At 36.5% G+C, this 14034-nt stretch overlaps 1 protein-coding gene across 7 annotated transcripts in view; it reads right to left on the bottom strand.

Moving 5' to 3' along the window:
* Positions 1–14034, bottom strand: part of LOC105488015 (CHM Rab escort protein) — a 191270-nt gene that overhangs the window by 158050 nt on the left and 19186 nt on the right. For all 7 annotated transcript variants that reach the window (XM_011751662.2, XM_011751660.3, XM_071088994.1 and 4 more), the window contains exon 2: positions 12390–12456. In XM_011751662.2, coding sequence (XP_011749964.2) covers positions 12390–12456 — 67 coding nt within the window. The remainder of the gene's footprint in view (positions 1–12389; positions 12457–14034) is intronic.

Below are 14034 nucleotides of genomic sequence, written 5' to 3'. Positions count from 1 at the left end.
AAGTTGAATCCCTGAATAGACCAATAGCAGGCTCTGAAATTGAGGCAATAATTAATAGCCTACCAACCAAAAAAAAAGTCCAGGACCAGATGGATTCACAGCTGAATTCTACCAGAGGTACAAGGAGGAGTTGGTACCATTCCTTCTGAAACTATTCCAATCAATAGAAAAAGAGGGAATCCTCCCTAACTCATTTTATGAGGCCAACATCATCCTGATACCAAAGCCTGGCAGAGACACAACAAAAAAAGAGAATTTTAGACCAATATCCCTGATGAACATCGATGCAAAAATCCTCAATAAAATACTGGCAAACCGGATTCAGCAACACATCAAAAAGCTTATCCACCATGATCAAGTGGGCTTCATCCCTGGGATGCAAGGCTGGTTCAACATTCGCAAATCAATAAACATAATCCAGCATATAAACAGAACCAAAGACAAGAACCACATGATTATCTCAATAGATGCAGAAAAGGCTTTTGACAAAATTCAACAGCCCTTCATGCTAAAAACGCTCAATAAATTCGGTATTGATGGAACGTACCTCAAAATAATAAGAGCTATTTATGACAAACCCACAGCCAATATCATACTGAATGGGCAAAAACTGGAAAAATTCCCTTTGAAAACTGGCACAAGACAGGGATGCCCTCTCTCACCACTCCTATTCAACATAGTGTTGGAAGTTCTGGCTAGGGCAATTAGGCAAGAGAAAGAAATCAAGGGTATTCAGTTAGGAAAAGAAGAAGTCAAATTGTCCCTCTTTGCAGATGACATGATTATATATTTAGAAAACCCCATTGTCTCAGCCCAAAATCTCCTTAAGCTGATAAGCAACTTCAGCAAAGTCTCAGGATACAAAATTAATGTGCAAAAATCACAAGCATTCTTATACACCAGTAACAGACAAACAGAGAGCCAAATCAGGAATGAACTTCCATTCACAATTGCTTCAAAGAGAATAAAATACCTAGGAATCCAACTTACAAGGGATGTAAAGGACCTCTTCAAGGAGAACTACAAACCACTGCTCAGTGAAATAAAAGAGGACACAAACAAATGGAAGAACATACCATGCTCATGGATAGGAAGAATCAATATCGTGAAAATGGCCATACTGCCCAAGGTAATTTATAGATTCAATGCCATCCCCATCAAGCTACCAATGTGTTTCTTCACAGAACTGGAAAAAACTGCTTTAAAGTTCATATGGAACCAAAAAAGAGCCCGCATCTCCTAGACAATCCTAAGTCAAAAGAACAAAGCTGGAGGCATCACGCTACCTGACTTCAAACTATACTACAAGGCTACAGTAACCAAAACAGCATGGTACTGGTACCAAAACAGAGATATAGACCAATGGAACAGAACAGAGTCCTCAGAAATAATACCACACACCTACAGCCATCTGATCTTTGACAAACCTGACAAAAACAAGAAATGGGGAAAGGATTCCCTATTTAATAAATGGTGCTGGGAAAATTGGCTAGCCATAAGTAGAAAGCTGAAACTGGATCCTTTCCTTACTCCTTATACGAAAATTAATTCAAGATGGATTAGAGACTTAAATGTTAGACCTAATACCATAAAAATCCTAGAGGAAAACCTAGGTAGTACCATTCAGGACATAGGCATGGGCAAAGACTTCATGTCTAAAACACCAAAAGCAACGGCAGCAAAAGCCAAAATTGACAAATGGGATCTCATTAAACTAAAGAGCTTCTGCACAGCAAAAGAAACTACCATCAGAGTGAACAGGCAACCTACAGAATGGGAGAACATTTTTGCAATCTACTCATCTGACAAAGGGCTAATATCCAGAACCTACAAAGAACTCAAACAAATTTACAAGAAAAAAACAAACAACCCCATCAAAAAGTGGGCAAAGGATATGAACAGACATTTCTCAAAAGAAGACATTCATACAGCCAACAGACACATGAAAAAATGCTCATCATCACTGGCCATCAGAGAAATGCAAATCAAAACCACAATGAGATACCATCTCACACCAGTTAGAATGGCGATCATTAAAAAGTCAGGAAACAACAGGTGTTGGAGAGGATGTGGAGCAATAGGAACACTTTTACACTGTTGGTGGGATTGTAAACTAGTTCAACCATTATGGAGAACAGTATGGCGATTTCTCAAAGATCTAGAACTAGATGTACCATATGACCCAGCCATCCCATTACTGGGTATATACCCAAAGGATTATAAATTATGCTGCTATAAAGACACATGCACACGGATGTTTATTGCAGCACTATTCACAATAGCAAAGACTTGGAATCAACCCAAATGTCCATCAGTGACAGATTGGATTAAGAAAATGTGGCACATATACACCATGGAATACTATGCAGCCATCAAAAAGGATGAGTTTGTGTCCTTTGTAGGGACATGGATGCAGCTGGAAACCATCATTCTTAGCAAACTATCACAAGAACAGAAAACCAAACACCGCCTGTTCTCACTCATAGGTGGGAACTGAACAATGAGATCACTTGGACTCAGGAAGGGGAACATCACACACCGGGGCCTATCATGGGGAGGGGGGAGGGGGGAGGGATTGCACTGGGAGTTATACCTGATGTAAATGACGAGTTGATGGGTGCAGCACAGCAACATGGCACAAGTATACATATGTAACAAACCTGCACGTTATGCACACGTACCCTACAACTTAAAGTATAATAATAATAAATAAATTAAAAAAAAAAATGTGAACACTCAATATCATTATCACACCTAAACAAATTAAATATATTTAAATATTAAATAAATAAATAAATAAATAAATTGGAAACCAATTATCAAAAGAAAAACTAAAGTTAAAAATGTATTTGGTTAGAAGGCATAAAGCACTCAAAACCCAACAGTAAAACAAACGATCCAATTAGAAAATAGTCAAAATACAGAAGACATTTTATCATAAAAGATATACAGATGACAAATAAGCACATGAAAAATGTTCAAGATAATTAGCCATTAAGAAAATGTGAATTAAAATAAGGAGATATCACTACACAACTATGAGAATTACCAAAAATACAAAAAAAGGTGACAACACCAAATTGTGGCAAAGATGCAGAGGAACTGGATCACTCATACACTGTTAATGGGAAATAGTATAGGAACTCTGGAAAATAGCAATTTCTTAAAAAGCTAAATATATATAATTACCACATGATCCAGCAATTGTACTCCTGGAAATTTATCCCAGAGAAATAAAAACTTATGTTCACATACACCAAAACAACTATATAAATGTTCACATAGCAATTTTATCTGTAACAGCCATAAAATACAATCACTCCAGGTACCCTTCAACAGAGGAATGCTTATACAAACTGTGATACATACGTAATATGAAATACCACTCAGCAATAAAAATAAACGAACTACTGATATATGCAACAACCTGGATAGATCTCCAGGGAATTAAGCTGAGTGAAATAGTCCAATGCCAAAAGTTTACAAACTGTCCAGTTCTATACATGAAATGACAAAATAACAGAGATGAAAAACAGATTAGTGGTCACTGGGGTTAGGAACTGAAGGCAGGGGAGTGGCAGAGGAGGGAGGTAGATACGGTTACAAAAAGGCAACATGAGAGATCCTTGGTGTTAACTGCTCAGTATCTTACAATTTTTCTACACCAAATCTAACATACACATTATAAATACATATTTTTCTGTAGCTTACTTCTCTGGAGAACGTATAGAAGGTAACAGTAGCTGCTTCTGGGAGGTGGGACAGGGGACAGAGTGGGTGGGATGCAGGCAGGAAAAGGAGGCATACTGGAACTTTTTTACTTTAGTTTGTGTCATTTGCATGTTCTGTCATGGGTGTTGGAATTTAAAAGTCAATAAAGATGTTGAAATTTAAAAATATATTTGGAAATTTAAAAAGATAACCTCTAAATAACCAACAGAGCAAAGAAGAAATCATAACAGCCATTAGAAAATACATAGAATTCATGGGAGAGAGCTAATGTGGTCCTTAAAGGAAACTATATAGTCATAAATGATTTTATTAAGCAAAAAGGCTTAAAAATAAAGAGCTAAGAATTTAATTCAAAAAGTTAGAAAAAGCACAAGATGGATTCCAAGCCAAAGAAAGGAAATAATAAAGATAAAAGTACATATTGAAGATAACACTGAAGGAGTCAATAAAGCTAAAGCTGGTTGTTTGAAAAGACTAATAAAACAAACAAATATCTGGCAAGAAAGATCAAGGAGAAAGAAACAGAGAAGAGGCATAAATAATATTAACAATGAAAAAATGTCCTGAGGCTGGTCCAAGTGTGGTGGTATTTACAACTAATTGATCATAATCAGTTACAGATTTATTTGCTCCTTCTCCTTTTCAACTCCCATTGCTTCAATTGACTAGCCTAAAAAATAAAAATAAAAAATGAGTGCATAGTTACAGCAATAGCACAGTATAGTAAGCAAGAAAGAGAATCATAAATGCTGCAGTTAGAAATGAGGAAAAGGCCAAAAATTGGGGCAGTAGTAGCAACAGAAAGATCAATAAGGAGCTTATCAGAGTAGTCCAATGGCAATGATGGTGGGATGAACTAAGAGGAAGAGTGGAGACAGAGAAAACAGATTTAGGTTGTTTTTGGAAGTAGAGTTGACAGGATATGCTGAAGCATGAAATATGGGTTTGAAGGAAAGACAGAATGAGATTAAAGATAATTATTAAAGACAAAAGTCAGTACTTCCTACCACAGCATACAAGGTCCTCAGAATGATTCCAGTTTAATTCTTCTTTTTTTTTTTTTTTTTTCGAGACGGAGTCTCGCTCTGTCGCCCAGGCTGGAGTGCAGTGGCCGGATCTCAGCTCATTGCAAGCTCCGCCTCCTGGGTTTACGCCATTCTCCTGCCTCAGCCTCCCGAGTAGCTGGGACTACAGGCGCCCGCCACCTCGCCCGGCTAGTTTTTTGTATTTTTTTAGTAGAGACGGGGTTTCACCGTGTTAGCCAGGATGGTCTCGATCTCCTGACCTCGTGATCCGCCCGTCTCGGCCTCCCAAAGTGCTGGGATTGCAGGCTTGAGCCACCGCGCCCGGCCTATTCTTCTAATTTCAACTCTCATGAACCCAATTCACTTACCTTACCTTCCAGTCCTACTAAAATTCTCACCATTCACCTAGCATCCCATGCTCTTTCAGTATGTTCCCTCTTTCTGAAATGCTCCAATTCCTCATTAAACCCCACATCATTCAAGACTCAGCTGAAATGTCACCTCTGTGACGCTTTCCACAAATCTCACAGGCATAATTAGTCACTCCTTTAATCTGGCTTCCCACTATTCTTATCTAATAGTAGCAGTAGTATTAGTACCTGTTGGGCATCTCAAATCAGAAAATCTGAAATCTGAAATGCTTCAAAATCTAAAACTTTTTGAGTGCCAACATGATGCTCAAAAGAAATGTTCCTTGGAGCATTTCAGATTTTCAGACTAGAGACACTCAGCTAGTAAGTATACCACAAATATTACAAATATATGTATATATAGCAAATATTACTATATATATTGCAAACATTACAAAATATATATATTACGAATACATATATTACATATATATTACAAATATTACTATATATTGCAAATATTACAAAAATTTGTATATATGATATCATATATATCAGAGAAATATCTCTGATATATATGATATATCTATCTCTGATAGATATATCTCTGATATATATATACGTACCTGAAATCTGAAACACTTCTGGCCCCAAGCATTTCAGATAAAGGCTACTCACCTGTAGCAGCAGAAGCAGCATTAAGAGCAGTAGATGCTCTTATATATATCTCTGATATATATCAGAGAGATACATATATCATATATATGTATTTACCATGTATCATATATATTTATCATGTATATCTGATATATCTGATATATATGATGGATATATACATCTGATATCTGTATCTTATATATATCTTATATATCAGATATATATCATATCAGATGTATATATCTGATATATATCATATCAATATATAGCTCTGATATATGTATCTGATCTATATATCTCTGGGGTGTGTGTGTGTATATATATATCTGAATCCCAGATACGTGTGTGTGTATATGTGTGTGTATGTGTGTGTGTGTGTATCTGAAATCCAAAACACTTCTGGTCCCAAGCATTTCAGAAAAGGGCTATTCACCTGTAGTGGCAGAAGCAGCATTGTTAAGAGCAGTAAATGCTAACATTACTGAGGGCTTACTATGAAGCACTGTTATAAATCCATTACATAGATTAGTTGATTTAATCCCAACAACAACCTTAGATATTAAATATTATGCCCTTTTTTATTTTGCTAACGTTGGTACCAATATTATGTCATTTTTATAAAGAAACTAAGGTACAGAAAGATTAGATAACTTGCCAAAGGTTACACACCTAGTAAGTGGAGAAACCAAGATCTGAACACAGGCATTCTGGCTTAAAAGCTCACATACAACTTCCCAAAAAAGCCAAAGCATAGGAATGGTGGGAATGTGAAACAGTATAGCCACTATGCAAAACAGCATGGCACTTCCTAAAAAATGAAGAGTGGAACTACTATATGGTCCAGCAATCCCACTTTAATTTATTCAAAAAAATAGAAATCAGGATCTTGAAAAAAATATTTGCACAGCCATGTTCATAGCAGCATTATTCACAATAGCCAAGAAGTGGAAGCAGCTCAAATATCTATCAACAGATGAAGAGATAAACAAAATGTGGCATACACATACAGTGGGATATTATCCAGGCCTAGAAAGGAAGGAAATCCTGCAGTATGCAACAAAATGGATAAGCCTTGAGGACACTGTGCTAAGTGAAATAAGCCAGTCACAAAAAAGACAAATACAGTGCTGCGTAAGTACACTTATATGAATGAGGCATCCAGAGTAGTCAAAATCACAGACAGAAAGTGGAGCAGCGGTTGCTAGTGGCTGGAAGAGCAGTAGAAAATAGGGAATTATTGTTGAATGGGTACAGAGTTTCAGTTTTGCAAGATCAAAAGAGCTCTGGAGATCTGTTGCACAACAATGTGAACATACTTAACGCTACTAAACTCAATGCTTAAAAATGGTTATGATGGTAAACTTTACATGTTTAAATGACAATTTAAAAAAATTATTTTTAGAAAATCAAAGAAAGGCATGTCCACAGAACACAGATATATGGTATAATTTTATATGTAAAGCAGACATGACAGATAGAGCTGGGGAAGTAGACTGAACTTGATGAAGAGTTTTAAATGCTAAAATGAGTATTAAATGAGAAAATATTTAATCCTGGCCCAGAGCAGGAAAACATTACATAAATGTTCCTTTCCTTAAGACTTTCTCCTCTATGGGTAGAGAGATACTAAGGTTTTCAAGGAGTAAAGTCGCCATATATGAAAATCTACACCCTCTTGCTTTTCTTCTCAACCTCTGATTGTTTCCTTTCAATCTCGTTTGGTGGCTTTTCTCCTTTGACCCATGCCTTAAAAGTTGCTCTTGCCCAGGTTTCTATACTTGCCTGTTATGTGTTTCACTATATGTATTTTCAGGATGATTCTATTCACTTCTTTGGTTTTAACGGCCATTTATTCACAAATAATGCCCAAATCTCTTATCTCCAGCTCTAGATCTTCCACTCAGGCTCCTTATACATATACCCACATACACAAACACATACACATCCCTAGGTGAATGGATCTCTTCACCAAGGTATGTCAGCAGTACCTCAAACTCAACATCTTCAATTCTGAACACAGTATCTTCCCTTCCCCAGCTCTATCCCTAAGTCTGAACATTGTTTTGAATTCCTCACATAAGTAAATGAAATTGGCACCACTATCCACCAAATGGCTCAAACCAGAATCTTGGGTGTCATCTGTAATTCCTTCCATTCCCTCACCTACTTTATCTGATCCACCACCAAAAATTCTTGCTATAACCTCAAATCCTTCTACCTTTTATTCATTCTGATTGCCAATAGCTTATTCAGGTCATGATCCCTAAACTAGATCATTGCAAACAGCCACCTAGTGGGTCTGCCTACCCTTCTCCAACCAATTCTCTACTGTGTAGTACTAAAACACACATCTGATCACTTAATTCCCCTGCTTAAGAGCATTTAATAGCTCTTTAATGTCTATAAGATAAAGTAATTCTTTGACCTGAGCCCTACCTTTGTACCCTCAACTTTCCACCCCACCCTGTACTTAATTGTATATTCTCTGTGCCTGTCATACTCAACTATGTGTAGTTTCCCAAACTTGTCATTCTCTTTCATCTCTCAAGTCTTTGTACATGTTGCTCCATCTGTCCAAAATGTTATTCCCAGCTCCAACCCCTATTAGTACATCTCATCCGATGAAATCCTACCTGTCCTTAGAACCTTAGATAAGGTACCTACTCCTATGGGGAGCCCTCTCACTGAGTGAGTTGTCCCCATATAGCACCTTATATATACCTCCATCAAACAGCATAGCACTTGATCTATTTTACTTCCCTTACTAGATTGTGAGTCAGTGTATTTTTATTTATCTTTGCATTCTTAACCTCTAGCATAATTCCTTGCACAAAGATTCTCAATAAAAATGAATGAACAGTGATAGTGTAAAAACTTGATGACACTAAAAGTCAAGGTTACTGACTGCATACTTTTTTAGCCACAGATTACATCTCTAACAACAGCTATTTATCCAAAATGTGTGTGACATAAAGATTATACATCACCAAACTAACCATTAACAAAAAAAAATCATATACACAAATATGTATTAGTACTTATCCATCCATCAAATATCTAATGCATACCAGCAACTGTGCTAGTGCTGGAGATACAAAGATGACTAAGACCTATGATGTAAGAGTTTAAAGGGTAGTGGGGAAGACAGGGAAGTGAATGATTAAGAGTATGATAAATGTCATAGCACTCTTACACAGTGTTATAAAAACCTGAGCATAGTTGTGACACATAGCCAGTGGAGTTTGAGGAAGTGGGACTTCCCTGAGGAGGTGGTATGGAAGCTAAACATTGAAAGACAAATAGAAGTTAGCCAGGCTGAGGGGTAGAGACAGGCAATCCAGGCTGAGGGGATACCTTACGCAAATCCCAGACAAAAAGTAGGAAGATGAAGTAAAGACTACAATATGTTCAGCTACGGCAAATTTCAGCATTGCTGGTGTCGACATCTAAAGATTGAAGTGGCAAGAGATGAGGCTGGAGGTGTAAGCAAGGCCACATCATAGAGGGCACTGTATGACATACAGAAAATCTGGACTTTCTCCTATAAGCCAGTTATATCTAAACTGACCCAGACCCACTCATTTCAACCACAGCAGCTCTGCTTTCATCGTTTTGTTTCAGTTCCCTCATTAAGTATTTTTTTAAACTTGGAAAATCACTAACATAGGCAGCAGAGAAACACTGAAGGATTTCACGCAGCAGAGTGATGTGACTGGTGGCAGTGTGATAAATAAACTAGAGAGCTGGAGATAAAGTCAGGAGGTTATGAGCTTACCCAGCCAAGAAATGACAAGGTTTGAACGAGGGAAATGACAGTGACATAAAGAAAAAGAGATATGGAGAGCTATTAAAGTTAGGGGGTGTAAGTGAAATTATATTTTCAAAGTATGTATCATAGTACCTAGAAGAGCTCAATAAATGTTTTCTATTATTATCAAAATCATCTGAATAAATCTGGAGGATAAAGCAAGAAAATCAACAGAAGTTTCCAAGTGTCTTAAGTTGAGCAACTGGGTAGACGATGTTATCATTCCAAAAGACTGGGAGCAGGATGCTGTTTTTGGGGTTCTGTACATTTTGAGGTGAGAATGGGGAGGATGAATTCATGGCTTAATATTAGCCATGTTAAGGTGCCTGTGCAACATCTAGATGAAGATATCAGATGATAGGGTACATGAAACTGGGGCTCAGAACAGATTCAGATCAGGAGATATCAACAGTATGCAGACAACCATTACCCTCAGATAATGGTGCCAAAGAAGCCCCCAAATCTAAGCTTAAGGTGTGGGAGAATCAATATCGAGATGTATCTAAACTTTCAAAAGCTATCAAGTCGGAGGATGTACAAGAGAAGAAGAAAAGTTTTGTCACTTTGAAATGCCATTTTTATTATACTATAATGTCTTAAGACAACCATATTATCAAGCTTTTCTAATTGATTCACTGCTTGTCAAAGTAAGATCTAGGTTCTTATATTTTTAATCAAACTTTATTTTTGGAATATGAGTAAACTCAATTTGATTTATAAAATAGTCTTCATTCTAGGAAGACCTCATGTTCTGGAATAAGAAAACACAAAATAGGCCAGGTACGGTAGCTCTTGCCTGTAATCCCAGCATTTTGGGAAGATCTTTTGAGGTCAAGAGTTCAAGACCAGCCTAGGTAGCATAGCGAGATTCCATCTCTACAAAAAATGTTCAAAGTTAGCTGGGTGCAATGGCATGCACCTGTAGTCCTAGTTACCAGGAGGCTGAGGCAGGAGGATAACTTGAGCCCAGGAGTTTGAAGTTACAGTGAGCTATTACCATGCCACTGTACTATAGTCTGGGCAACAGAGTAAGATCCTGTGTCAAAAAAAAAGGAAAGAAAAAGAAAAAGAAAAAAACAACACACATACCTACACACAAAGTAAATTTGAAACTAAAATTACACAAGGTAAATTTAGAAAAAGTACTTAATGTCTTTATGTCCCACATTCCCCATTTGTCGAATTGGGATAACACCACCTACCTTACTTGGCTGTGATAAGAATTAAGTTACATAACATGTATAAAGAAACTAATATGTTGACTAGCATATAGTACAAGCTCAACAAATAACAACTTTTACTATCATTCTACTTTTGAGAAATGAGAAGCAAGTATTTTATTTTTAATTTTAGGTTAAATAAATTCATCAAAAATATATATGAATTAATATTTTAAAGCATACTGTCTCAGTACCTGGGCTTCAAGGTAGCAGATTTTCCTTTTTTTTGAGATAGAGTCTTTCTCTGTCGCCCAGGTTGGAGTGCAGTGGCGCAATCTCGGCTCACTGCAACCTCCACCTCCGGACCGAGTTCAATCAATTCTCCTGCCTCAGCCTCCCAAGAAGTTGGGATTATGAGCATGCACCACCATGCCCAGTTAAGGTCTGTATTTTTAGTAGAGATGGGGTTTCACCATGTTGGCCAGGTTGGTCTCAAACTCCTGACTTCTTGACCTCAAGTGATCCGCCCACCTCAGCCTCCCAAAGTGCTGGGTTACAGGCATGAGCCACCATATCTGGCCCAAGGTAGCAGATTTTCTGACATGCAAATCCATGATATGTCAAAAAGACTGAATTGAGAGATTAACACAAGCAGTCGTGCATACAATAGTGAAATAGTAAAAGCGAATTACAAAGGCAGGATGTGTATGAAAACTGAATCCAATTTAGAAATTCCATCCAGTTGTTCCCAAAACTTAGCTATTATAACAGAGGAGTTAATATGCTTTCAAAATGGATTCAGAACAGGTTAAAAGAAGATTAACTCATGCTACTTTTTAGATTCCCACATATTTACAATGAGATAACATCTGGGAAGGCACTATAAGCTATGATAAATCTAATTTTTTTTAATATTGTAGCATTCTGAAAAACATTGTAGTTAATATCTAACAGAAAATAAAAAGTATGTTTCTTCTTTCTATTCCTATTCAATGAACAATTGAAGTGTCAAGATATAATAGTCAAAAGCACTTAATAGAGAGGTGGGAGATTAGGGGTTTGTTTGGGGGGGATATAGAAATGGAGAGATTTAATCTATGCTTTATCTTAAACCCGAGTTTTCCATCAACCTCCTGTTTATCATCACATTCAAGAAAAAAGGGAAAAACATAATTGTAGATATTTTTCCTAGTTAAAACTTCCTAAGTTTAAATTTTGATGAAGTTCAAGAAAATAATACTCAAAATCAATTGGCTGATTTTTACAATCATCGAATATGAAGTCTAAAATACAACAGCATATATAGGTTGTATATACCCACACACATATGGAAGAAAAGGGGCAGGCATGAGGTTTCCAAGCCTCTTGGAGAATTACTTGTTACTTTAAACAAAATCACTCATGAGAAAAATAAAATGATGCATTTGGTTTATTCTCAAAGGAAAGATCACTATTTCACAGAATAGTAAAACTTGTATGCTATATATTTCACATATTAGTGGTTAAAATTAAACAATTCCAGTCTTTTTCCTAACTTAAGTTTATGTATGATACACACATACATGTACATAGGTACAGACATATATGTGTTTATGTAAATTTTAATCTTGTATAGAGATATTTAGGAAGTATTAAATGCTATCGTTGATAAACTTACGAATCAACATGCAGAACTCTCCGGCCACTTCTTGAACATGCAGCTGCAATGATGGATTCAGGCAAACCTATAAAAGCACACACCTGTATCATTTAGAATGTAGAAATATATATATTTCACATAAAATGTTCAATTCATGCCATTGCTATATAGAATAGTTTAACCAAAGAGACCCATCCTCGCTAGTATTCAGAATTATAAAGTTTTATATTAATTATACTGTAAGATGTTTCTTAAACATATACTACTCATACTGAAAATTTTATTATGTGGAAGAGATTCTGTTTTTTGGTTTTTTGTTTTTTTGGGTTTTTTGAGACGGAGTCTCACTCTGTCACCAGGCTGGAGTGCAGTGGCGTGATCTCGGCTCACTGCAACCTCCGACTCCCTGGTTCAAGCAATTCTCCTGCCTTAGCCTTCCGAGTAGCTGAGATTACACACAGGCGCCGCACACCCAGCTCATTTTTTCTATTTTTAGTAGAGACGGGATTTCACCATGTTAGCCAGGATGGTCTCAGTCTCCTGATCTTGTGATCTACCCACCTCGGCCTCCCAAAGTGCTGGGATTATAGGCGTGAGCCACCGCGCCCGGCCAGAGATATTTTTAAAAAAGCAGTTCTGCTTAATTTGGCAAGAAAAAATAATTTTTAAAAGTACTTACAATATTTTTGTATGTAAATTACGATCAATGAGGAATTGTAAATACTATATAATATTCAGTTAAAAACCATGTTCACACACTAGCTCATCTGAGTCTCCCAACTGCACTGAGAGGTAACCATCTGCATATGCATTTTACAGAAGAAAAAGAACCTGGGACACGAATATCTTAACTTTCTGCCCAATGATTAAAACAAAAAAAAAGTTCTAGAGTTGAAATTTAAACGCAGATATAACTCCGAAGCCACAATGCCTCTGAAGAGGCATGGCACACATTTTTTAGCTTAAGAAATATGTCAGCTAGTTTAGAAATTGGCTGCTTATAAGATACATTATTTTGCTTTTGACCAATATAGCAGCATGAAAACAAAACATTACTGCTTTGGAATCAAACTTAATCATACCATAAAGCTGATTATCATAAAAAGACATATATATATTACTTCTACCAGCACCAACAAAAAATTAAAAATTGCCAAAGATAATGTTTTATGATTTTAAAAAATCAAGTTTTCTATTTGATAGTTAATACCCTGTAAGTTCCAGACTCTTCAATAACTTTCTGTCATATGATCTACCATGTCGATAGAAGCTAGTATTTTTTATATTAGTTATAAAAATAAAGCATGCTTTAAAAGTTTAGTGCAATTCTATAGTGCTACTATGAACTCCTTCACCATGATGAAACATCCTGATCTTCTCGTGTTCTTACTTAGTGGAAAAGAAACAGCACCTGTCTTTTGGCAAGGGTTTAAACTACACACTAAGCATCAAGGATTTCAGGAAAAGGGAAAGTCATCTTCTGTATATAAAAAACAATATGCATATGGAAACAATTGATAAAGTCAGTCTCTAGCTAAAAACCATATTAAACACAAACTCCAGCCTGCCTTCACAGAGGACTAGTTTTCCAGTGTTGAACATTTTGTAGGCATGTAATGCTTGGTTCAAAAAAAAAAAAAAAAGTTCTAACAAATGTACTGAA

This window comes from Macaca nemestrina, chromosome X, assembly GCF_043159975.1.
Source record: "Macaca nemestrina isolate mMacNem1 chromosome X, mMacNem.hap1, whole genome shotgun sequence".
Taxonomy (NCBI): domain Eukaryota; kingdom Metazoa; phylum Chordata; class Mammalia; order Primates; family Cercopithecidae; genus Macaca; species Macaca nemestrina.
This window is presented reverse-complemented; position numbering and strand designations above follow the sequence as displayed.